General features: G+C 36.5%; 2 protein-coding genes and 1 long non-coding RNA gene across 3 annotated transcripts; all 3 read left to right on the forward strand.

The window, feature by feature from the left end:
* The first annotated feature begins 5,889 nt into the window (after positions 1-5,889).
* On the forward strand, positions 5,890-8,041 carry LOC144841907 (uncharacterized). The gene is made up of 4 exons (XM_078698200.1): positions 5,890-5,909; positions 6,042-6,179; positions 6,321-6,402; positions 7,857-8,041. The coding sequence occupies exons 1-4, from the start codon at positions 5,900-5,902 to the stop codon at positions 8,008-8,010; spliced, it is 384 nt and encodes a 127-aa protein (XP_078554326.1). The 5' UTR covers positions 5,890-5,899; the 3' UTR covers positions 8,011-8,041.
* A 14,579-nt stretch (positions 8,042-22,620) lies between these two features.
* Positions 22,621-23,861, forward strand: LOC144843686 (uncharacterized). The gene is made up of 4 exons (XR_013612280.1): positions 22,621-22,682; positions 23,211-23,279; positions 23,600-23,674; positions 23,851-23,861. It is a non-coding gene; the product is annotated as an uncharacterized LOC144843686 (long non-coding RNA).
* A 2,495-nt stretch (positions 23,862-26,356) lies between these two features.
* On the forward strand, positions 26,357-27,355 carry LOC144842422 (uncharacterized). Its single transcript, XM_078698870.1, has 4 exons — positions 26,357-26,639; positions 26,770-26,967; positions 27,140-27,195; positions 27,292-27,355. The coding sequence occupies exons 1-4, from the start codon at positions 26,577-26,579 to the stop codon at positions 27,353-27,355; spliced, it is 381 nt and encodes a 126-aa protein (XP_078554996.1). The 5' UTR covers positions 26,357-26,576.
* The last annotated feature ends 285 nt before the right edge of the window (positions 27,356-27,640 follow it).

Genomic DNA, 27,640 nt, shown 5'->3' on the forward strand with positions numbered 1-27,640 from the left:
TATAATGGCGATAATGATGATTATGAGGACTATGATAATAATGTTGATGATAATTGCTGCTATTCATATTCTGCACAGCAATTTGACCTCTATTAACAATGGCCTACCATTTTTTAAAGTCAATCAGTTTAGACCTACAACAAATCTATGTAAATCTGTTAAATATAATAATGATGATAATAATATACATACCATTATCACTGATTGAAGCTTGTTTAGATGGAGAATCAGGTGAAAATGAGTAATGGGGTGGAGTGGATGGAGGAGGCAGAGTGGGAGAGGAGGGAGGGAGGAAAGTGGGAGAGGATGGAGGAGGGAAAGTAGGAGAGGATGGATGGGGTAGAGTAGCAGCGGGTGGAGAGGGGAGAGTAGTAGCGGGTGGATAGGAAAGAGGGGGAGAGGATGTGATGAAGTTTGGTCTTGCCGCCATTTCTACTCTCATTCCCTGCAATATAATAAGGTTAAAACATGTTGGTACAGTACTAATCTTATAAAAATATTGTACTCGAAAAATGGTAACGGTACTGCATAAATTGTGCATCTTACCTTGTAAGCACCCTTTATGCATGCTCTGCATGAAAGAAATTTGTCGAGCTTCGCATCGACCAAATTTAGTTTCGTCTCAATATTTTCAAAACGATTAGTGACGTCGTCTTGAAGGACCTTTACCTTCAGAACAATAGAATTTTGTCAATGAGACCAGAGGTTGTGATACGGTAGCGCAAAGATGTTACTATGAAATTTTCGATATGGGCATGAGCGAGCTTTGGATTTACTATGGCCGTGTTTCCGCAGCCAAAAATTAACCGATAAACTGCCTGTTGTGGAAACGGGGTTTAACCGATTCTACTCAAGAAAAATTAACCGATAATTATCTCATTCAAATCAGATAATTATCGAATAAATGCGATAATGTTTAACCTTTGACCTGAAGAACAATTGTTGCGATGTGATTGGGCATCTGATTGTTTGGTAATGACTAATCATGCGGACTTTATTGGTTAAAAAATTAACCGATAATTTTGTTTTAGCTGCGGAAACACGGCCTTGGACATCGTCTTACTTTATTGTGCGAGTACAATAAAATCGACAGCTCTATATCATTGGTGCTATGAGTAATGCACTGAAAAAACTGAGCTTGGGAAAATCACATTACACACGCTTTAAATTCGTATCATGAGTATTATACTAACTATAATTATAGAATATTATTAAGGACAAACTTTAAGTAAATTACCATTTCTAAAATGGCATGCATATCTGATGGCTTGGCTTGGCTTTGGCTCAACAGTTCGAGTGTCTGCTTGTTATTTGCTTCACCTTGTGCCTTCTCTTTATTTTTTTTCCCCATTGCCTTCTTTCGTTTTTCTTCTGTAGCCTAAAATGAAATGTATTTGCGTTACGTAGAGAAATCGAGAAAATGAAGAAATGCACACAATTGATTTCAGGAGGACCGTATAGTTACGCAAATATAAATGCGATTAAAAGAAAGTAGTACTATAAGATTATACGATGTAGTAGTGATAGCGTTTCGTATATTAGTTATTGTTGATGTTTTATACGTGACGCGCATTCTATGCGTACCGGTACTTATAATTTTTGGTTTAAATAATATTCATAATTATAAAGTACCGTACAGCTCGCAATGGCATATTTGGGCTACACCGAACACACAAATATAAGATGCACACAATATACAGATGTTTGAGGCATTCAATTTCGAAATCATGTTGCTATGATAGGCACATTATAACCACGCGTTACTGTGGACATTACGCATTTATTTGGAAATTAAATTGATGATTAAGCGATGCATTTTGTTGCGTTCCTAACAGATTCGAGAAGTAAACTTAACTGACATAATACTGTATGTGATTCCCGATTAATCGGGATTATGATCCCGGTCTATCGGGATCCCGATAGACCGGGATCGGGATCCCGATTAACCGGGATTTCGATCGGAAATGTTGTTTTGACCTCGCTCCTATAATATTATCAAAAATAATTTTAAAGATCATTTAGGCCTTTCTTAATATAAGAACCGCGCCTAGTTATGCGGCCAGTTCAGGATGGCTGAACTTTGTTTTTATTACCTAGGTCTAGGCTAGGAGGTGTAGGCATTGCTAGCGAGGCTTTGCCTACTTGTACCTAAATAGGGATTGCCTAGATCTATATTCTGAAAAAAAACTACACAGCCTAGGCCTAATATAGCAGGCCTATATATATATATATAATAGGGCCGGGTAGGCCTAAATAAAGACGGTACCTACCTCCAATCATACCAACGACTCCCTTTTGAATTCCGTAACCCCGGCATTTAGCGGTTACATAATCGCCTACTTTTGGTGGTTGGTCAACAGGCTGAATTACGGAAGAAATTTTAATGATATTCCCCGTAATAGGGGTATCATTAACCCACAAAATCAGTATAATAGACATGAAGATATGATGATTTAAATTTGAAAAGCGAAGGCGGGAATAATCAGAAGATCCAAGAGGAGGAGGGATGGACAAAAAAAAAGATGCACGACGGGTAAAATAATACGCCCGATGGGTAATAAAAAAAAATTGTCATTACGAACACAATATTCATGTAGGTATTTTAATTTGTAATAAGTGTATTTTCTTATTATTAATATAAGCACACTACATACATTTTCTATAACGTCCTAATTAAATACTTATATACATTGACACATATTCATAATTTTGACAAAACATTTATTTGTTTCAGGCGCGCGCCAACAAAGCGCGTTTTTTTGGTACGCTTGCTTCTATTTAATTTGCTGGCGAGCGGTGTTTGTCACCTTTTTTACTGCGCCGAAATCATACTTTACAAAGCAAAAACCGATACCAAAGGCGAAGAACAAGCAACTTTCAAAATACAGTAAGCTAAATCAAATAACTGAACCATGTAAAAAAAAACTAGGCCAATGCTGTCAATTCAAGGTCATATGAGCATATTTTATGTGGCGGCACAACGCGCGTCTTTATAGAATGTAACAAATTATCTTTGTGTAATGCCGATTTCGCCGCCCACATAGCTAGTCAGTATTATGGGAGAGTGAGATAGTTTCTGACGAAAAAATAATAAATAACAACAGTAGTAAGGCCTACTTTATAAACAATTATAGACTAGAGGTTTGAAGACAAACAAAGCAACAAAACTCAAAAGATTGACTTTAAAATAACAAATTATGTTTATTCAATAAACCACAGTGAACCATTTAGCCTAGGCCTAGGCGGCCTAGGCATTAATTTTTACATTATTTTTTATAATTCAAAGATTTTATTTTTAATTTTAAGCAAAAATATTCAAGCAAAAATGATTAGCTATGTTACAAATTATGTTTTAAACCATGCTTTAAAACTAGGCCTAGGTAGGCCTAGGATATGTAGGTCTAAAAAATAGAATAGAGGCCTAGCCAATTAATCCATTGAAAGAACGAGTTTTCACAGAAAACATTTAGGCCTAGGCCCTAGGCCTAGACATTTCAGTAGCTATAGCCTAAATCATAGCAAAGCTTTATGTTCATCCGGCAAAACAATGCTGAATATTCTCTTCAGTTATTAGGATTTCTTCTCTCCCGGTAATTTGACACAATCAATCTGAAATATTAAAATAATCAAATAACAAAATATGCAATAGGCTTTATTATAGTAGGCCTATATGACCTGGGATGAGATGAAATAAAAATACATTATAAAATACACATAGAATATGGACTTTTTAGACATTAGCTTAATATATAATTTTTTTTTTTAAATTGATAATAAAAAAATAGGCCATGTTATTATTATTATTAAACTAATCAAAATTGGTCTGAATTAAAAAATAAATTTGGTTGGTTTTGCATTATTTTTTACTTTATTTATATATTTAAAGACCCCTTCCCTGCAATTTTGGACGTTTTTTGGAAAATAATACATATATATCACTTTAAAAACATTAAACCATGTCATTCCTTGTCTTAAATGTACGTTTTATGGTAAATTATGATAAAAAGTGAGAAACAATGCACTACCTAAGTAGCTCGCGGCGATCGACCTCTCGTGGACGGTCTTAGGCCTAGCCTAGCTAGGCTTAGTTTTGTAGGCCTAGCTGGTAAACATCGGTAACGTACGAACATCGTACGCTAGCTATATACCTAGCCTGACGTTGTATAGTTGCTGCATTAATTGTCTTTCTATTTTTGCCAGACTCCGTTGATACAAATTGGAGAAAACCCGGTATTTTCGCTGAAAAGTTAGGAGTCTTCCATTTGTTTTGGCCTCACGATCGATCGAAAAGTGGGCGAATTACAGGTGAAAAACAAAAATATCAATCCGCGCGCAATGCATTTTGGGATTTATAGCGGGCCGCTATAATTATTAGAATCGACTTATTTTTCACATTTTTAACCGTTTAAAGACGAAAAAAGTTATCTCAATAGGACCATATAGTATTATTTTTACATTAAATATAGTTTGTGATCTTAAATTAGATCTAAAAAACGTAGGGAAGGGGGCTTTAATATTATCACTATAGGCCTATACAGGTTTGCATGTTATATACAGTACATTTATGTTCTAAATTTAAATGTGTTCTTTGTTGGCAAATTAATGGCAGGCCTAGCTAGCGGGGTAAGTTGTATCATCACGATGCAACCATGGAGGAAATATACATGATGCCACATAGCTTAGAGGGTTAAAATTTTTTGGGTGGCCTGTGCTGGGCTTAGCGTTTTTGGGCCTTAATAGCATTGAATAATTATTGATCTTTCTAATATAAGGTAGTGTACTTACAGGTATAAAAAATGAGAAATAACATATTTCTGTTCCACTGGCGAAATTTATATTCCCTGAATAAAAATACGCACAAAACATAGCTTCGGAACATGCATTGATTATAGAGTATTATACACTTGCAGTGTGTGTAGCATGCGGCGGTTGGCGTGTGCAAAATCTGAAATGGTTGCCAAAACGTTTTCTAAAATGTTCCAAATTTTGTTTTATTTTCAAGCAAAACCCACTGATTCTACTTCCCCCAACGGAACCGATCCCACACTCACCACACTTTTATGTTTCGTTTGTTTTAAAGATAAATGTAACTATTTTTGTCGTTCGTAGTATAAATAGGCCTATATAGGCCTATATTCTGCCAAAACCACACTTTTTAATTTACTGTTTGTTATTCTTTATAAAGAAAATGATTTCAGAACTGAGTTCGACATCGTGCACAGATGAGAGTCCACAGCAAACTCCAAAAAAGAGGAAGCGGAGGTACTCTAAACATTTCGGGTTTAATCCCCGAAGAGCGAGATATGTTCATCGGATGCGGGATCGGATGAGAAAATCTAGTCCAACTCCTTCAATAAGCTCAGTAAATTCAGACAACCAGACCTGGCCTACCAATACTACTACTAGTAATAGCATCAGTAGTAGTAGTAGTGGTAGTAATATCAGTAGTAGTAGTAGCAGTAGTCAAGACGAGGAGATATCTACGTCGAGGTCTTCTTTGATATTTAGTGCTACCGCAAGTGATAGTGGAAGATCAGAGTCTGATATGGGTGGTAGTGATAGTGGAAATTTACATCAACATTTATTTGAAGGATCAAGCCACACCTACCTGAGTTTTTATACAAGCATACTTTTGTTTGTAATCAAACATAATTTAACCAAGATTGCATTTTCCGATTTAATCAAATTATTGATTTCTGTTCTTCCAAATTCATGTAATGTTGCAAATTCAGTATTTAAAATCAAGAAAATCTTAAAACAAGAAACAAAATATCACAATCCAACACAGCACTATTACTGTGATCATTGCTTGAAAGAAGTGGTGGACTCCAACCAATGCCTATGTGGAGGAAACATGATTGCTTATCACTCCATCAGTTTGGATAAGCAACTAGGAGACATGTTTAAAGGTATGGAATATGTATAGGCCTACTAAACTAACTATAGCTAAAACATAGTGTTCGATAGTTGAAATGTTTTGAGACTGAACTTAAAACAAACATGTGAACTAATAAGTATGATTTACAAAACTCATATTTCAGACAAAAAATTTTGCGATTCGGTTATGAAACCAAGAGGCCATCACAACACGGATATTTGTAGCGGATCAGAATTCAAACGAATTAGCAACACGGATTTAGGTCAAAATGATGTATTCTTAACATTCACTCTGAATACAGGTGTGGTTTCTATGTTGTTTTGAATAGTTTGCCTACAGTTTTTTTTTTTTTATGAGGCGGAGGATATACCTCTTGTCATATAAAAATATAATAATCGTCCTTTCTTTTTTTCTATTCCGTTTTATTTATTACCTTAATCAGATGGTGTGTCTATTTTCAAGTCATGGAACAAGAGTCTCTGGCCAGTATACTTGGTGATCAATGAGCTACCAGTACAGCTAAGGTATAAGTACTAATAAAACTATATAATATTAGATCAGGCGGATTCCACATTAACCATCTTTTAAATAATTGTCTTGATACATATATATATATGACGTTATCCAAATTCCTTCACTTGCACTGATGGATGAAGGGCTAGTGTTGACCGAAATCTCTGCTAACTTTTCTGGCTGTTTTACTTTATCGTTTTGATTTAGCTTTTCGCTTTTTTTTTGTATCTCCATTGAGATCCAGCCACTGATATACCCACAGCATTGTCATTTTTTCAGTAATTTGCCTTTGGATTTATATATATATAGGCCTATATATTCTATTACAGATTTTCAAGGAAGTACATTATTACAACCAATTTATTGTGCAACACAAGCAAACCACACATGCAAATCTATCTTAAGAGTTTAGTTAATAACATACGAGCATATGACGACGGTTTGTATTTATATTTTTTGCATTGCACATTACGATATGCCCTATTACTTTACCCGAATTTAGCACATTGTTTTAAAATTATATAATTAGGTGTGGATATAATGACCATATATTGCCCTATTATACTTTAGTTAATTTAGCACATAACACATGTTTCAAATTGTATAATTATATAATTAGGCGTGGATATAATGACCGTATACGGTCAAAGACGGCTAAAGGCACGCCTACTTGCCACCTCACTGGACCTGCCAGCAAAAGCGTTGGTTGCCAACACAAAACAATTTAATGGCAAATATGGATGTAACTATTGCCTGGCACCAGGACAGACACTACCCACTGCACCACTCCATAGATTTTATCCCTTTGAGGATAGTAAAAAAAGAACACATCTATCAATGATAAATGATGCAAGAGAGGCAGCATAACCAGTGATTCTGTGAGTTCATTATGTTGGTTTTTTGGTATAATTGTTATAGTGGTAAATGATATAATATTATTATTCCTTTTTTTATATTTTGATTGCAGGTTAGAGGCATAAAAGGTGCATCAGCACTTGTTTATTTGCCATATGTCGATATGTCGACAATATTTACCATCGACTGGATGCACTGCGTTCTGCTAGGTATATCAAAACAATTGCTAAACCTTTGGTTTGGGAAGACGTCGAGAGGCGAACGGTTTTTTTTTAAACCAAAGGTATCATTTCCAAATACAATATTGCACTTTGTTGGTTTTTTGTTTCCGAGATAGTAGCTCAGAATCAATGGAACGATACAAAAAAAAAACAATATCGTAATAATATTAATAATAATAATAATAATATTTGTTTATTTTTGTAGATTGATCTTCTTAACAAACGATTAATGGGCATCAGGGTCCCGCAATTTATTGCGCGTTGCCAGAGTAGCTTAGAAGAGAATCAGCGCTGGAAAGGTATAGTCTTTATTTAATGTTTCGCTAAATATAGGTCTTATTAAATGTTGTTTTTGTACTAACCAAAACTTCATTTATATTTCATTGAAGCTTCAGAATATCGAGAATGGCTGGTCCATTTTTCTATACCAGTGCTGAAAGGGGTGATGGATGCAGATGCATTTGCACATTATTGTATGTTTGTAAATGGAATTTCTCTGTTAACCAAAACTTCAATAACAGAAGAGAATTTAACCGAAGCTGAGAATTCTCTGCGGGGGTTTTGCCGCATTTTCCCAGAGATATACGGTATCGTTTATTGATTTAAAGAGTTCTGATTTAATTTAAAATAATCTCTGTGGGTTATATTACTCTTTATAAAATTAAGGTATGAATAGCAATAATTATTCTTTACTTTCATACATTACTAATTGTTATTATTTCACTTATTTTCCAGGGCAAACAAAACAAACGATGAATTTGCATTTGCTGACACACCTGACTGATGTGTGCAGGATGTTTCTTGTTTTGGGTTTGAATCAATGAATGCCTTCTTAAAGAAAATGGTACATGGATCGAGATTTGTTAATAGCCAAGTAAGGATCTTGATTTGCAACGTTGTATCGGATACATGATTTATATAGTATGTTAGTTATACATACAATTACAATCATGATGACTCTGATTTGTTTATTTAACTTATATATATATATATATTTTATGTTTGACTAATATAGATTTCATTTGCTGTTGGTATGGCAAAGGGCCTACCATCATTGGTTACAAATATTATCGGGGAAAGTGATCCGGTTATGACAACTTTGCTTAAGCAGTTGTCCGTTAAGTTCCTGAGGTAAGTTAAAGTAGAAATTGGTATACGTATGTAATTCAGTTAAAACAGTTTACACTATATTTTACCAAAAAACAAGCTAACAATGTATATATATATATATTTTAGAGATGACTGTCAGTGTGCTGAAGAAACGACTAGTCGTATTTTACCTATCACAGAAAACTGTGCTCATTTTGAATTAATTTCAAAAGTGCAATACACTGGGCAATTCAACCGCTATATGAAAGGAGGAAACACATTTACTTGTGCGGGTACTGAAATTAGCAAGAGGAGAAGTAATTGCAGTGTTGTGTTTAGGAACGAAGAGAATGAGGATAGCTGTGGTCAGATAGTTAATTTTATTTCCACGGATATGTGCCCATATGTGATCATCCAAGAATACCACAATGTATCTAAGATTGTAAACCACATTCATTCAGTAAGGCCTGGGCAGATAATAATGTTACCAGTGTCGTGTATCCGATATAATTGTCTGTTCATTTACATAAATGATCAAATATATGTATCTGTTCCTAGGAACTTGTTGGAACACGATTAAATGTTAGGATATCGACCCCGAAACCTAGACTCAGAAATACCGGGATGGTGTCCGGCGGGGGATAGTTTACCACAGAATATTTGTCGTTTTTTTTTCAATATCAATTTTCCATATCATATCGACCCCGAAACCTAGACTCAGAAATACCGGAATGGTGTCCGGCGGGGGATAGTTTACCATTGTAAATATATGTCGTTCTTTTTTCTGTATCAATTTTCCATATCATATCGACCCCGAAACCTAGACTCAGAAATACCGGAATGGTGTCCGGCGGGGGATAGTTTACCATTGTAAATATTTGTCGTTTTTTTTTCTGTATCAATTTTCCAAATCATATCGACCCCGAAACCTAGACTCAGAAATACCGGAATGGTGTCCGGCGGGGGATAGTTTACCATTGTAAATATTTGTCGGTTTTTTTTCCTTATCAATTTTCCATATCATATCGACCCCGAAACCTAGACTCAGAAATACCGGAATGGTGTCCGGCGGGGGATAGTTTACCATTGTAAATATTTATCGGTTTTTTTCCTTATCAATTTTCCATATCATATCGACCCCGAAACCTAGACTCAGAAATACCGGAATGGTGTCCGGCGGGGGATAGTTTGCCATTGTAAATATTTGTCGTTTTTTTTCCTTATCAATTTTCCATATCATATCGACCCCGAAACCTAGACTCAGAAATACCGGAATGGTGTCCGGCGGGGGATAGTTTACCATTGTAAATATTTATCGGTTTTTTTCCTTATCAATTTTCCATATCATATCGACCCCGAAACCTAGACTCAGAAATACCGGAATGGTGTCCGGCGGGGGATAGTTTACCATTGTAAATATTTATCGGTTTTTTTCCTTATCAATTTTCCAAATCATATCGACCCCGAAACCTAGACTCAGAAATACCGGAATGGTGTCCGGCGGGGGATAGTTTGCCATTGTAAATATTTGTCGTTTTTTGTTCCTTATCAATTTTCCAAATCATATCGACCCCGAAACCTAGACTCAGAAATACCGGAATGGTGTCCGGCGGGGGATAGTTTGCCATTGTAAATATTTGTCGTTTTTTTTTCCTTATCAATTTTCCATATCATATCGACCCCGAAACCTAGACTCAGAAATACCAGAATGGTGTCCGGCGGGGGATAGTTTACCATTGTAAATATTTGTCGTTTTTTTTTCCTTATCAATTTTCCAAATCATATCGACCCCGAAACCTAGAATGGTGTCCGGCGGGGGATAGTTTGCCATTGTAAATATTTGTCGTTTTTTTTTCCTTATCAATTTTCCATATCATATCGACCCCGAAACCTAGACTCAGAAATACCGGAATGGTGTCCGGCGGGGGATAGTTTACCATTGTAAATATTTATCGGTTTTTTTCCTTATCAATTTTCCATATCATATCGACCCCGAAACCTAGACTCAGAAATACCGGAATGGTGTCCGGCGGGGGATAGTTTACCATTGTAAATATTTATCAGTTTTTGTCAATTTCAATATACATATCGTTTATTTGTGGCAATAGTAGGTCCATGTTTGCGTATCTGTCTGTTTAGTCACAACTTCTGAACGAATTTGTCCATTGACCTTTAATCCACACTTAAACTCCATTAAATTGTATTACGTGATCAATGCGCACTTTTTATACTGTTATTCAATCAGAAATACACCATACACCAAGCCCAGTTCATGATCATGTCAAGATCGTTATCGAAAATAATCGATAACGATCGACGATAAATAGATAAATATGCATTTTCATACATAAAACAAAGGAAATCTAAAAAGTTTTCATTCTAGAACTATAGGATAACCATCTATGCTGCCTTTGATGAAAATTATATTTCACACGTTCAATCAAATGACGTCATGATCAGTAAGAGCAATAATATCGTGACAATACAACGATGTTATTGTTTTTATTGATCCTGATGTCATTTGATCGGATTTTTAGAAATTTTATTTTTATCAATGACAGCATAAATGATTATCCTATAGTTCTAAAACGAAAACTTTTACAATTTATTTTATTCAAGAAAAATGTGTGTTTATCTATTTATCGTCGATCGTTATCGTCCCAGTGTAAATGGGCCTTAACGATTGGTCCGTTTGCTTTTTTTACTCTCTGATTGCAGTGTTCTTATTACAGTATGTTCTTATATTCGACACCAATATTAAATTAGTAAATAAACTAAAAACTGGGCAAGTCCCAGGACAGCCATAATCATCATTATTGAATTAAATTTGTTTTATTTGCAGTCGGATCATTTTTTTTTTACAAATGTATTAATTAGTTTTAAATAAATTTAACTTTTTTATAACGTTAATTATTGATGATAATGGCTGTTTCGATCCTTATAGTTAGGGAGTTGGCTATTGATCGGATCTCCTGCATAAAACGAAACATGCATTGTTTATGCAGGAGTGCATATTGCACTCATCAGCTGGTAAACCAATAGCGTAATACCCTCAACTCAACATATTAAAACAACTCAACTTGGTTATCTCATTTAAACAACAATTGAACTTGGTTGTAAACATATTGTATATTGAACAAAAAACAACTCAACATTTTTAATCAATTATGGTAAAAGTAAATAAAAACCAACGTATGAAAATGTTATATTATAGTGATGTAACAAAACTCAACAATTTTTGAAATGAATAAATAGCAATGGCGAATAAAATGAATGAACGAACAGTAAATGAATTCATGGTCTCTTACCTTAAAAAAATGATCATCGACGACGCCGCATCACTTATACATTTGTGTTTAACTGAAGACATAATGATATACGTATCCACTAATTTTTTACTAAAAGGTGAACACCATCCTTGCTATAAAAATGGGATACTGTAAGTTTCTAAGTGTCTAATCCTATCGACAATATTATCCCATAAGTGTAGCGTACGTAAAAGTATAACTTTTACGTATAAACAAATATTTTTTGCGATTCTTATTAAGAACAACCACTAACAAATCCGTTTTCGAATTGTATATTTCTGAAATATTTATATTCATTTGGAAAACGAGTAATCTTAAAACTAAAACACGACTATCGGGATGAATCATGCGGGATTTCTAATAAATCCCGAGTCCATCCCGAAATTAGGTAAATATCCCGATAAAATCCCACTGGGATTTAATCATCGCGAAGTTGTAACACAAATCCCGGTAATGGAACGGGATTTTAGCGGGATGATATTTCATCACGCTAAAATCCCGTTCCATTACCGGATTTTATATTTCATCCCGATCGTCCCGATACGATCCCGTTAATTCGGGAAAAAATTCTGTCCATCCCGATATTGGGTAAAAAATCCCGATTTCATCCCATCGGGATAAGCTAATCCCGGTGGGATGAGCCTATCCCATCGGGATTCCACCGCATCCCGATCGGGATCCCGATGTCATTTTCTAATGGGAATTGTTTAGATCACTGGCAGTCAGGCAGCATGCATAAAGTATATAGCCTTCCGACATACATCAGTATTTATGTGTGGCTATGAAGTATAATGTATCATAGAGGATTATAGTGAATATTAATATTTTACACTATAATATCTATGGTATCATGTACTGTAGTTCACATTATGGCATCCGATTATTTTTTTCTAGACCACCAGCCGATACGTACTCAAATGTATCAATATCACCTATTTACATTGGCATATTTAATTTCCTTAACAAATTGCTGTAAATAAATATTATAGATAGAGCTATAATAAGAATTGCATTTGCCTTCACCCAGTGTGCTTTTTTCGGGGCTTCTCCTAGACGTACGTTCGCATTGAACTTGAACGCAAAACAAAATACCGAGGTTCCGCACAGAGCACGCACGTCTAACATACGGCAACAAATGTTATCGTTTAAATAGTCCACGAGTCCAAGTACGATCGTTTTGCTCATTGGTAGCATGCTGCAAGAGAGTGTCTTTTCCGGCCATCTAGGGGTGTCATTTAATTGGGTTGTGACCCAAATACTTAGTGTCCGAACCCCCCCTTGACAGATCCTGGCTACGGCCCTGCATACCCTACTCCTAAGCTAGTTTAAGCCTGTAGGAGTAAAGCTTTCTAGTAGAGCTAGAATATCTACCTTGAAAATGTAGTACGTAAACTTTGATACCGTTGGTAACAGAACAGTCGAGGGTGGCTGCCACCTTGCTCCTTTAAACTTTTGTCGTAAAGACAACGATAATTTCTTATTTCTGCCAAGAACAGTTTATCAAAATCGGTCATGTTTTGGGTTGCCATTTTTATCACTTGGTATTTTATAAATATTTATATTTCCCACCACCAAAACAGATACATGACATAGATTAAAATCAATGTGTGATTGGCCAGTTGCCCCGATTTATCGCCGACAAATCGGTAAAGTTGAACTTGGTTAAACATTCCTGATTTGTCTGCGATGAATTGGGGAGACATTCCTGATTGCGCGTCGGCTAAATCTGTGCGTGTAGCGATTTTAATGGAAACGGTGTAGCGATTTTATGGAAACCAGATTTTAGTGAAAGATTTACTCAATATATTACATAAGCTTACCATATTCATCAATGTGTTTTATGCACGCATGCACTTTATTGAAGGCATAGAATACAGGGGTAAATTTTTCCTTGACCTTCTGTAGTTTTAGTTCAAGAAGCTTCTTGCAGTTTTCAGGACACAAGTATATTTGCTGTTGAAGTGTTGCAGTATTCCTTCAAGCAACTTGTCAATAATATTTACCTAGAAATGAGACAAAAATACTTGACCCATCTTAACTTCAAATGTATGATCAAAAGTCCAAAAATGTATTTGTACCGTACTGTATTTACAAACTCACTTTGCATGCCTTGTGCACATGGTTTCCAACAAAGCTTTATTGCTGTAACTTCATCAAGTTTGGTTGCTAAGGGTATAAGCGGAGGTCCAATAGCTTGTTTAGAGAGCTCCCATTGCCATGTTTCTACACACTCAGCACACCAACTTTTTTTGTTAGCTAATACCCTTAGACACAATAATCACGAGGTGTGCCGTTGCAAATTTACTGCGGCCATCTTGAAATCCAAGATGGTGGAAAAAATGGCCGCCATTTTATAGTGATGCACTTTATTGTTCATAACTTAATAAATATTTGATGTATTTTGTTGACATTAATGTTGATTATTAGCTAATTACATTATCTATTCAATAAAATATTTTTATTTCAACTTTATTGAAATTAAATTACTTTTTTTAAGGAAAAATGCAGAATTTTAGCAAAAAAATCAGCAAAATCTGTGATATACGATATTTATTATGTTAGTTAAGGCAAGAAGCCATAATTATTTTTTTTTTCATATATGCAAAATAACTGACCCAATATATACTAGAAATAATAATAATAATGTGTAAACTACATGTGCTTGTATAGTAATTTTGTAAATGCAACGTTTTTAGCCTTGCGGCTACTTGTAAGTTTTATACCAGAATAAATAAATAAAAAAATAAATAAAATTTAGGGCAAGTTTACAAAAATCAGTATCCCCAACACCAAAAACCTGCACTGTCGATGAGAAATCCCAGGTACAAACGCTGCCTCCACTCAGCCGTTGGGAAAGCGGCAGTTCAATCAGAACTAAATCAATCTTCTCCAGTATCAAACCTAAACCAAGTAGGCCTAAGTAACGGTTCCTCCTCTCGATTAAATGTTACTGAAACTAAACATACAGGAGGTCGATTGGTACACAATAAAGCAGTTTGGCGCCGTATTACCAGAGATATTAATATCCAGAGAATTGTAAATGATTATGAATTAGATAAAGAGATTGCTAGTCTCTTGGTTTAGTTACTTAACTACGATAAAAGACTACAACGTAAAGTACTCACCATTATAATAGCATTTAGCTGTATGATAATATAAGTGAGTAATAATATAGTTTACGTCTAGGTTCCGTCGCTGACTTATCCAAGTGTCCTCAACGTAGTTGACGTTCCAAGGTATACGCACGGCGGAGCGCGTCCAGGTGCTTAGAACAATGCGCTCCGCTTAAGCATTTACATTCCTCCTTGTTTTATTTTTTTGTCTTCCCTCTTGTTCTTCTACACACGTTGCTCTTCCTTTCTTTTCTTCCACTTCATTTTTCTTCTTTTTTAAACACAACAATAACACAACATACATAACATAGAATTACAGAAAAAGAAACTACCAAGAACCTAATAAAAATTTTGTAAAAAAAAATTGAACTAATTGGAATTAATTTAAAAATTACTTTAATAAAATTTTCATTAAATTTTCATTAATTTGGTCTTGGATTTTTTTGTTTTGTTTTTGTTTTGTTTTGGACCAAACTGGGCGTGGAAGTGGAGGTTTTCCAAGAATCCCTCCAACATCCTAACCGCCGCTGCCCTCAGCTGACCACTTCCCGGCTGAGCCAAACGCTCCACCACCTCCCGATTGGCATTGAATGCCGACCGCAGACCAACTCTGTCGGCCCGCCTTAACTGGCATAACAGAGGCGTGGGTGGATGGATGTTGTTTTCCACGTTCGGCTGCTGCCACCATGCTTGACGTGGTGATGGTCCGGTCTGTTGACGTAGTGGTCCAGTTGGTCTGGGAAATCGACGGCGTCTGGGCTGAGCCGAGGTAGGCCTACCATACCTCCGGCACAGCTCCACGAATGCCCTCTTATTATCCCTAGTGGCTCTCGCCACCAGGAAAAGGAGACACCGAGTGTGGAGTAGACCCAGCGGTGACACTAACGGCGATAGAGTGTTCGACTCGGGCATCTCGAGCCCCGCCGCCTCGCCCATCGACTCCATCATCCTTCTTAGGGATTTTGTGAAGAAGAATCCAGGTTGGATTCTCCCCTCGGCGTTGAAAAGTGCTACCGCCTTGGTAACACTCTCGCCGCACTCTGGAACGAGTTTCACTAACTCCTGGATGAAACTCCAGCGCCGAGATGAGGTGGTCGACGATACCTCCGACGATGTCTCCGTCATGAATGGCGGTATGTGGTGCGCCAGGTGTTGCTTTGGGTTTTCGGGCACCCGGCCACATCCTGCCACTAGACACAGGAATGCCCGACGTGACCGCTTACCCGATTCCCTCTGACCGCCTTCAGGATGAGGTCTTTTGTTGTTGTCTTTTGACCGTTTGTCGGCTTTTTCCTGAGGTTTTACTTTTGGTACCGCCCCAGCACTAGTCGCTGTACCAATGAGACGGATGTCTTGACACTCAAAGTCCGACTCCTTACTTCCCGGAGTTCGCCACGGCTGGCGCAGCCGGAAGCAACCCTTTACGGAAAATGGAGGGGGACTTTGGCCTCTCCGGCGATTCTGCCAAGACCTCTGGCGTCTCTCTGCCCTCTACTACTGGCGGATCTAGGTCCCCGACCTCCATTGCCACATCATCTTCTCCTTCCAATCCAGTAGGTGAGGGTGGAGACTTCCGTGTCGCAGTTGATTTTCCCAACGGCGGGAAGTCTTCCACCTGAAGCAGGAACAATTCCTCCTCCACCGTTACTTGACCGGAAGTAAAGTTATCCATCTGTAAAACATTAAGAGGCAAAACACAAGTTTAGTACAAGATAGTATTTCTACCCCTCGATTACAAATTGTTGGAACGGAGACTCTGGCGCCTGTTACAAATGGTGATCATCGTTTCCGCCAGAGGAGTTTCAATATCTCTTCAGAGCTCTAATTACCGAGTTATTTGTGATGTCACTGCCGTGAAGAATGTACAACGTAAGTAGTACATGGCTGCTTTCCCCTTCTTACCGAAGTGAAAAGCCTCCTTCTTCTCCGCCAGGTTCCATCCACTAACCCTCAAATCTATCCCAAAAAATGTGCCAGTCATCTTGACCAAAAAATTCCAGGTTTTTCTGAGGGCGGAAAGGTAGTCCTTCCCGACGCTCACCTTGCCGTTTTTCATTATGACCGTATCGACCACGCAAGTGGTCCCTATCCACATAATGAACTCGGCGCGGCTCACACCTGAAATTTTCGCCATTACTCCCTCTTTGAATGTACTCGTTCGTATTGTCCTCATTGTCGGGGTAGTAACACCCGCGATCTCGATCATTCGAAACCTCGACAATCGCAATGATCTGATTGGTTGCTGTAGCCAATCGTAGGATGCCCAAGAACTGCGCAGCAGTTTGTTCGAATGGACTAAGACCTGGATGAGATCTGAAACAATATCGAAAAACTATCGCCCAAGAAGACTAGGAGGATCTAATACAATTGACCAGTATACCTTAAATACATTTTCAACCATCTTCCCTCTAATGAAAATTTTTTTTTCCCCCAAAAAAGGCAAAGTTGTTATTTATTTTTGCGGTTCCTGATTTAAAACTAATAAAATAAATAAATAAATTCTTCCAACACTGCCGACTTCCAGTGAAGGAACGACGTAAACAACTGGCCCACTAATATGATAACTAGGCCTAATACTTACTAGCCTAACCTAATCGTATATTTTCTGAAATCGGACATGAAACACGGGCCATGTCCAGCGGGTTAACATACAAAACCCATTCACGTCACGAGCATGAAATTCATGTCACGAGCATGAATAATAATATTCTTATACTTTCATCTAGTATAGGCCAATCGTTCATTCGTCGAATATTAAATATAAAAAATAAAAATAATAAATCCTAATCCCCAACTCTCGGAGAGAACATGAACTTATAAGAAACATTCACGTTCTTATCCTCGAGGCGTTGATGAGAACAACGCATGTCCAGATTCGCGTATTTTCGGCGTCATATTTCTTAATTTTTAATTTTAATCCTCGTCGCCAATAAAGAGATTGCTAGTCTCTTGGTTTAGTTACTTAACTACGATAAAAGACTACAACGTAAAGTACTCACTATTATAATAGTCTTTAGCTGTATGATAATATAAGTGAGTAATAATATAGTTTACGTCTAGGTTCCGTCGCTGACTTATCCAAGTGTCCTCAACGTAGTTGACGTTCCAAGGTATACGCATGGCGGAGCGCGTCCAGGTGCTTAGAACGACGCGCTCCGCTTAAGCATTTGTAGCGGCACTACATAGAATTTGAATCATCAGAACTGTCACAGTATTGACATAATACAGTTACTTAATGATGATAATGACTTAATTAATATATTATCTGCTGCCACCTATTCGGAGTTGACCTTTGGCTGAATAAACACTTCAATATTGTTAATGCTACATGTTGTGTGAGCCTGTTTTATTACTGTGTTTCAATCTAAAAATACTTCCTAAAGCATTCACCATCAAGAACATATATCACGACAAGAACCACCAATCCAAGCCTATATACCAAGGCCTTACAAACTCAATCATGAGGAAACAAAGGCAGTAACCAATGAAATCAATCGCCTTTTGCAAATTGGTGTGATTGAACACTCAAATCATGAGAATGGTGAATTAGTGGATGGAAAATAAGGTTTAACCTAGAAATAATTGCATACAAAGGTTTTTCAACGTTTTTGGATTCTACTCTATGTCACAGAAAAAAAGTTCCGAGAAATCGGACCCTCCGAAGGGGTCATTTGAGGTCAAATTAAGTGGAAACTAACATAAATTAATTAAAATATCTTAATATCAATCAATCTTAGGCAAACTTTGTGTATCATATGACCAAAGTGAATTCCATTGATCATCTTATTTATCAATAATCATGTTACCATAGCAACCGTTGCTATGCGTAACTAAGGAAAATTAAATAATTAATAAAAAATAGTTATATTGTGTTTGAAATGTTAAAACTGATTAGTCATACCAGACAAACTAAGAGAACAAATTAAAGAACACATACATGCTTCCCACCTGGGACAGGAAGGCTGCGTACGAAGAGCCAGGGAAAGCGTATTTTGGTAAGCGATAACGGACCACAGTATACATCTGAGCAATTCAAGCGATTCGCCAAAGAATGGGACTTCGACCACCTTACAAGTAGCCCAGGAAACAGTCAGGCTAACGGAAAAGCGAAGTCCGCCGTCAAAACAGCGAAGCCCATAATCACAAAATCACTCAAAGCCGGAAGCGATGTACACATAGCGATATTAGACCATCGTAACACTCCGACACAAGGTCTACAAACGAGTCCGGCACAACGATTGATGAATAGGAGAACACGCACTCTCCTACCAACCACGGCAACACTTCTAAAACCGCGAGTGCACGACGAATCACACAACATGCACCGCAAACAAGCTAAAATGAAGGAAGTCTATGATCGCAAAGCAAGAGATATGAAACCACTAGAAGAAGGCGACATTGTTAGAATGAAGCCGTTGGTCAGAGGAAACAAGCATTGGGAAAAGGCGTTGGTAGCGAAGCGATTAGATGAAAGATCCTACCACGTAGAAACGCAACAAGGAATGTACAGGAGAAACCGTGTACATTTAAAGAAAACACAAGAGCCACCCAATCACATCACAAATACAGGACAAACTTCAACCGAAAGCGAACCGCGAAACGAGAACGTAGAGAAAAGGACGAGTAAATCAACATCCAAACGAGTAAGCGATAAGCGAGTTAAAGTTATTGTATTGAGGTATAAAAGAACGCTGCTATTAATACTAGAAGTTATCTGAATGATAAACAATAATTTCTCTACAACAATAGACTTAGCTAAAGAATGGGGGATGTAGTGAGCCCTCTATTGTATGACCTATGATAATGAACCGAGTCACTCAATAAAGTACCAGTACGACGTGAAGACGTGTCTATCTTGTGTGTGTCTGTACGTGTGAGTCAATATAGAGAAATACAACAGGAGGGGCCTTATTAGTTAGGCTTTGCCCTGGCCTAGTCTAGCCTAAAAAGAGAGTAGCCTAGGCCTACTACTACTAGGAGTGTTGACAAAGTGCGAGGCAGCGAGGCACGCGAGGCAAGCCAAATATTTGTGCGAGGCATCATTTTATCATTTCCAAAAGTGCGAGGCATGCGAGGCATATAGTTTACAATTCCAAAAAGGTGCGAGGCATATCTTAACGTGCTATTATGCTATATTATAGGCCTAATAATCAATTATTTATATTTTTATAATAGGCGTAGCGTATCTAAATAGATTCGTGTATACATTCATCATGTTATGTAACGATTATTTTTTTCATTCAAGTCATATCGTGTCAAATTTTACTTTTACAAAAGTGCCCAAACTGTTCAAAAGTTGTGCATCCGTATGCGCCATATTTTAAAAATCTGAACGATAGTCTTTAACTTTCGATAAACAATAATTGTTATAGCGACACTCATCAAATGTTTGTTGGCATTTCGAGCGTGTTCACTTTACAATTAATTTAACATGTCTCTCGATCATAGCAGAGTGAAAATAATATTTTGGCACACCCGCGCATCGGTCCGGTAGACCCGAGAGATGGAAAATCCCTCTTTACTATAGCACGTGGTTTCAGCAGCAACGCACAGACTTCTCTCTGAGCGGCGTGCCAAAGACATTTTTGACATTCCATTCTCTAGGAAATCAACACGTGTACCGCAAATAAAGTAAACAGCGATGGCCAGGACAAGTTCAATAACTGGCGGTGAATAAAAGGCATGCCGCAAAGAAAAAAATTGCGAGAGAATTCTTTAATGAAGAAGAATCACATAAAAAGTAACAAAGCGTGTTTCTCACACACTGTTCGCTAATTTCACTTATTCAATGTTTAATATTTTTGTTTCTATGGAGCACCAAAAGAGCAACAATAATAGAGGACTAAACCTCAGTGGAATGCGTCAATTTCTCATGCATTTATTGGTGAAAAACACGTTTAATTTCAATATATTTGTTAATTTGTCAATAAAAAATGCTGTAATAAGTTACTTCTGATACTGTTCTGTTTTCAAAGAATAATAATCAATCCTAAATCAACATCACTTTTTCCTTTCTGACAAGTTACAGTGACAAAACCTATTGAAAATAATTGTACGTGATTTTCACCAAATAATGCGTTAAATATATGGATTCCACAGAGTTTTTAGCCCTCTAATTAATTTTGCTCTTTTGGCGTTCCATAGAAACGAAAATATTGAACATTGAGTGTGTGAAATTCGCGAACAGTATGCGAGGAAAACGTCTGTAAAATCACCAATTTAACGGATATATTGTTACTTTTATATGATTTTCTTCATTAAAGTAGGTCTACTAATTCTAAGGAGTGATATTCAGGATAATTGGTTAACAAATTTCGAGTTAAAATACAAGGCAGGTGCAAAAGGGAACTAGTGGGCCTAGGCTACTTCAATTTCGGTGATTTCCTGCCTTGCAATTTTGGGAAATGATAAAATGATGCCTCGCATTTTTGATGATGGTAAAACGATGCCTCGCATAAATTTCTGACTTGCCTCGCTTGCCTTCCATGCCTCGCTGCCTCGCACTTTGTTACTACCCTACTACTAGTCTAGGCCTATATAATAATAAGCTTAGAAGGTTAGTTAAGGCCTCCTAGGCCTACTAAGGTTATAATATTATAGGCCCTCTAGGCCTAGACCTAAACCTACAAAAATGTTAACATTTACAATGTCAAATTCAAAAGGATGCCTAGCTCTAGGCCTAGCAAGAGTTATAAAATACAACTCACTCTACTAAGAGCTAGGCTAGGCCTAGGTAGGCCCCTACTAGGCCTAGAGTAGGCCTACCCTAGGCCTAGGCTACTTTCTACTTCTACAGGCCTAAAGTAGAGTAGTAGTACGTAGCAAAGAACTTATAACACAAGAATCTCCTGTTCGTCCGAAGCGCGTAACAATTTCGAAAGACATTGTGGGATAGAATAGAGCTATGGGTGGTGCTATTGTGAGCCATGGAGTAGGGCGCCCGCATCAAATTAGAAAGTCAAAATCATAGAGGGGATCTCCTAATACTCTAGTTTGGAGGGGGCGCTGCTCCATGCTGTGAAATGGCGTCGCCCAGTTTGACCTTTTAACCCTGTAATTCCGATACTGTGTTTTGAATGCAAATTGAAGAACAGGAGATTCTTGTGTTATAAGTTCTTTGGTAGTAGGCACTAGTAGTCTAGGTTAACTTTTAGAGGGTTAGCCTATTTTTTAGGTAGCTATGCTTAGTACTCTAGTAGAAGTGGTAGGACTTTTTTTTATGATTCTCATTCATATGGGATTATGGGGGCTATGAGGCAGTACATAGGCAAGTACAGCACTTTGAAGTGCTGTAGGTCTTGTTTGTCTGTTAAAGATAGTCTTTAGGTTTACCATCTCATAAGTCATACCCTCTAAAAACTGCTTTATCACTGATGTGCTTAACCTATACTAGTACTACACAGACAAGCATATTATAAACTGTATAAACTAAGTAAGCCTAAATCTACTTTAACCTTACGTTAAAATGACAGTCAATTCTCAGCTGTATCACAAATTTCATTTTCAATTTCAAATAATTTTCTCTCAAAACAGAAGTAATGTTATTAGCAACTCAATGCTTGTGGTATACATTGTGTACAGTAAATAAGTGCATTTTGATTTTATAGCTATTCAAATTCTATTTTTTTTTAAAACTCTAGGAAGGTAATCAATCCTGAAACCGATGGCACTCTCTTGAAGATGTGTTTAGAGATTTAAAGAAATCGTAAGTACACATAATATGAATTATATACACATAGGGTTGATACGAGGCCTAATTCAATTATTTCCATTAAGCTTATTGATTACGTTTGACTATCATCAAATCGTTGACTTTAATTGAACTTGACTCAAATTAATAAAACTCATGTCTGTCTGTCTGTCTGTCCGGGTTTATTGAAAGACTAGGGGTTGCACGATCTTCAAACTAATAAGTAACCCTGAGGATATTGAGTATGAATCTGATAAATGATGTTTTAAATTACATTTGAAACTTGCTCTGGGGTAGGTATACTTACTGGTAGATAAAAAACATTATTACTGTATTATTATACATTCCAGATGTGGCCAATTAAAAAAGTAGAGTTAGTTAATGTTTAAAAGTGACATTCAAAATGGTAAGGTTGCAAATCTACAAATGCAAATATTTTCTGTACAATTAAATTCGGCTGACCTATGAATATATTAATCTAGTAATTTAGTTGAATGAGAATTTTACAACCATTTTCTGACTTGTATATTCTTTTTATTTCAGAGGTAGAATAAGGGATGACGACTCATCAATTGATGAAGAAACTGCTACTATCTTGACTACCACGGAAATGTAAATATTTACCAAATTGAATTGCTCAGTATATATCACATTGCTCTTGTAATTTTTAATTTTCAGTCATTGTATAGCCCATTTTTCTAAAGTTAAGCTCTTTTTCAATGTTGAATTATAAGAATTTTCTTGATTTTTGATTGTAAACACTTGGAAGACATGATGATCGTTGTTCTTCCAAACCGCTTTCAGAAAATGATTATCAAAGTTTTTAGAAATATTTATATTTTTAAATAAGCAATAGAACGAACAGTTATTGTAGTAGACTAAACACCTTTGTTAGCAATGTTGAGTACAAAAGTATTTTCTGTTAATTTCAGTGGTACAATAAGGAGTGGCAACTCATACAGTGAAGATAATTCGAACAAAACTACTTTCTTACCAACAAAAAAAATGTAAATATTTGCCAAATTAAATTGCTATTTAACACGATGCACTTGTAATTTGGATGTATCTTGGAATATTTATATTTTTTAATAACCAATAGAACAAAGAGTTATTGTAGTAGACTAAACACTTTTGTCAGCAATTGAAAATTGTCTAGTATTAATTATAAATTTTTTTATTTCAGTGCTACTGACTGTAACAAAACGTTTATGAGTATATTTCACTATATGTTATTTGTAAATGTTGCTACCATCCTATACTGTCATTGGGTTTAAAAATGTATACTTTTATATTATAAATTGCTAATTTTTTATTTAGATTGCGACCAGTAAAGACAGCATATGACATATTAGATGGTCTTACATTCTGTGGTCTAAGAATTGTACGTATTTATTAACTCTTATCAAAATTAAATTATTACAGAAAACTACTGTATTTATATATATGCATAAGCAGAAATTCATAAACGATGCCATTGTCATAAATGTCCTGATTTATTCAATTTTTTAGCCAAGATCAGATACTAAGAATAATAATAATAATGGTATGCAATCTGAATTCAATGTGCGCTTCGGTCAGAAGTCTGAAAATGAAAAAAAACCCCAAAATTCCTTCACCGACATCTATTCACACAATGAAACAATGTTCACCACACGTACCACCTCTGACTAAATTGTTTTATCAAACATTGTTATGTGGATTATCTCCTAATCCCGGTGAGGCAGCACTGAGAAAAACGCAATCACAGTCATCGGATGCTGTTTTTGCAACTTCACGAGGTACTGTCAGGCCCTGGAAGAATACATCGTTAGGTCTTGGTTTAACGTCCATGCATTAATGTACTACCGTATTTGGTTGAAACATTCTTTGCTCTGAACCGGCCAAATTATGCTCGTTGGGGTTCACTTTTTATTGAAAAAATGAAGAATTTGGACTCCGCAGCATTAGCTGTTTTAAAAGCCAACAAGACGAACGAAGAAAACGTACTCTAGAAGTCCAATAGATCTTACATTAGAGCAAACTGTTAACAGAGATGCTGCGTCATCGGCAACTGGAATTACATCTTTTGCGAACTCAGAGAGTGCATTTCGTCGTTGGTGCGTAAGTCTCACTCAACAGAGTATGGCTGTGTCTGAAATGAAGTCCATGAGTGGAATTCAACACGGTGAAACACCAGCTAACCAGTTACGTCGACGGAGGATTGAGAGAGATAATAATGATGTAGACAAGTTTCTCATTAAGCTAAATAGTACATGCAATCCATTTGCCACTGATTCACCAACCACATTAGTAAATATTGCTACAGGTAAAGCTGTAAATGACATAACAAGTACATATTTGCTGGGAACACTACAGAGAGAAGCCCTATCACGACAGCTATTTCACAAAGAATGTGTTTTAGACGAAATAATATTATTAAAGAAGGTCAAGCGTATAAAGGTACGCAATTTTGCTGCTTCAAACATGAAGAAGAAATCGTTAAATGCAACAGAAGCTCTTGGTACAGCTGAAGGTGTTCATGATGCTTTTGGATACTTGTTATCAAAGACGACTACAGATTTGCATTATGTACTAAGTTTTCCGATCACTGAAATACCACTAGCTATTGCACATTCCGATGGTACTCCAACAAAAACAGAGAAGGCAATTCTTGCGAAGATTTTAGAAAAAATAAATCTGGTTCACATAAAGAAGATACTCCTGTGACCGACACAACTCTCTTTGATGGCGGACTTGTTCTGCATGAAGTTTTACCTCGTCATAATGTGTCTACATATGGGAAAATCGTTGCAGATATCATGATTAAGGTATGTTCAGCCAGTGGAAATTCTGTTCACCTGTTGCTGGACAAATATATAGAATCATCAAAGATGTCGAAAGATTAAAAGATAGAGCAGAACGCCAAGAACACATTCATTATAACAGGAGCGGATCAACAACAGCAAAAGAAAGGTATAGATCTATTATAGAATGGAGAATTTAAGGAAGCTCTAGCATAGAATGATCACTATGGTCCAATAATAGGTGACAAAACCGTATTCGTGTCACATGGTGGTAAATGTATCAAAATAAATTGTAACTTGATGGGTAAACTTGAAGTTAAGGAGACTGCCGACTTGCTGTCGTGAATACATTCGTATATTTCATTTCAAGTTCCAATAAAAAGGGAATTGGCCGTGTGGATCTTCGTGTAATTCTTGTAGGCCCGGACCCAACGGGCATTTCTGGGCTACTGTCTGGTGCTACTGTCTGATCATTTTAAATAACATGAGGTCCGGTAAGTCTATCCATTTGGTTTATTATTATTTAAATTATTAGTTTAAATTATGCAAAAAATAGCGCCACATTTTAGTTGTTGAGCATTTAAAAGCAGATCATTTCGATGGTTTTCACATATTGATTCAAAGCTTCATGATGGCAACGAAGAAATCAACATGCAAGCTCATTGTCGTTGAGCAATTCACCGAAAGAAAAAAAGACGCGGAAAGCAGTTACATTATGGGGATGCTCAGCGAAAGCATAAATGAAGATGACAAAGGACAAATCATCCCATGCTATATCAATGGAAACCTAGAGAGTGACGTGGCTCAAAAAGCCCTCGCTTTAGCGGTGGGAGACCGGTTCATCACAACCAATGTGATTAGAGGAGGAGACAATCTCCAGTACTTCCAAAGTAAACTATCATTCCTTTTCCAAATAATTTAAACATCTTATGTGAAAAATAATTCGTATAAAAGCATTACACGCAAAATCATTTATTTTTTAAGTCATTTTACTTATAATTTTAAAATATAAATCCAATTTTACAATTTGTTTTTGTATTTTGATTTTCAGATATTTACGAAAGTTACTAAATTTGCTGTTGACGATGTAGCAATACAAAAGTTCAAAACACCAGATTTTGTATCCATGGCGGAAGCCAAAGGTCTCCCGGTTAAGAGAAGATTGAGTTTAAATGGAGACGTTACAGAAGTAATTATTTTTTATCATCGTACCAACCATGATTAATATGTCAATTATGTTTATGTTTATTTTATCTGCTGATTTTGAAGTTCCTTGCTAATAACCAAAAGTTTGTTTATTTGTTTTCCTTTTTATTTAGCTTGGAGAATTTGTTTCAACAACAAAATATAAAAGAAAGAGTATTAAATTGGAGTGTGATGATGTAAACATGGATATTGTACTCTGGGGGCAAGTGGCCGAGGAAGCAAACAAACTAGTCATTGGGGAAAACGTATCGATAACTGCCCTTATAAAAGAGAGTAATCGGTTGGTTTCGACACTTTCGAGCAAAATTGAAGTAAATATGAATTTAATATATTAATATACTACGTTCATGCATATTAGTGTGACAATGGAAAATGATTAGTACACATTTTTGTCCTTGGTAAAACATGACAATTGTACTTTGGCGGGTACATTGTATTAATGAAAAGTCAGAGTACATTCTCTTTTTAAATTGTATTTTTCAGGTGTCGGAATCTACAGAAAAAGAAGGAATCGTTATTGGTATTGATGATTCCAATGGGTATGTAAATTTCAGACCACTGCTGCTCAGAGATTAAACAATATTAACTATTCCATAGTTATCGTCAATTGTTTATGCGTTTTTTTTTCTTTTAAGATACCCAATTGACATTGTCCTAGAAAGTGGGGAAACCATGCCCATACCAAAGCAGAATGCTTAAATAGCCTTCGCTAACCATTCGCTTGCTAATTTACAGGTAATTTTTAGAATTTAGGCATTCAAGGTTAAAACCACTTAATCGGAATGCTAAGAAAAGTTTCCAAGCATTCTTTAGGAATGCTTACGAGAGTCAATAAGCATTCAGAAGCTATCCCGAATGGTAGTGTGAATGCTAAGATCATTGCTAGCATTCGGTGGAGATATTCTGAATGGTAGTGTGAAGCTAAGAACATTGGTAGCATTCAAGGAGATATTTTGAATGGTAGTGTGAATGCTAAGATCATTG

This window comes from Antedon bifida, chromosome 5 (genome assembly GCF_963402885.1).
Source record: "Antedon bifida chromosome 5, ecAntBifi1.1, whole genome shotgun sequence".
NCBI classification, from domain to species: Eukaryota; Metazoa; Echinodermata; class Crinoidea; order Comatulida; family Antedonidae; genus Antedon; species Antedon bifida.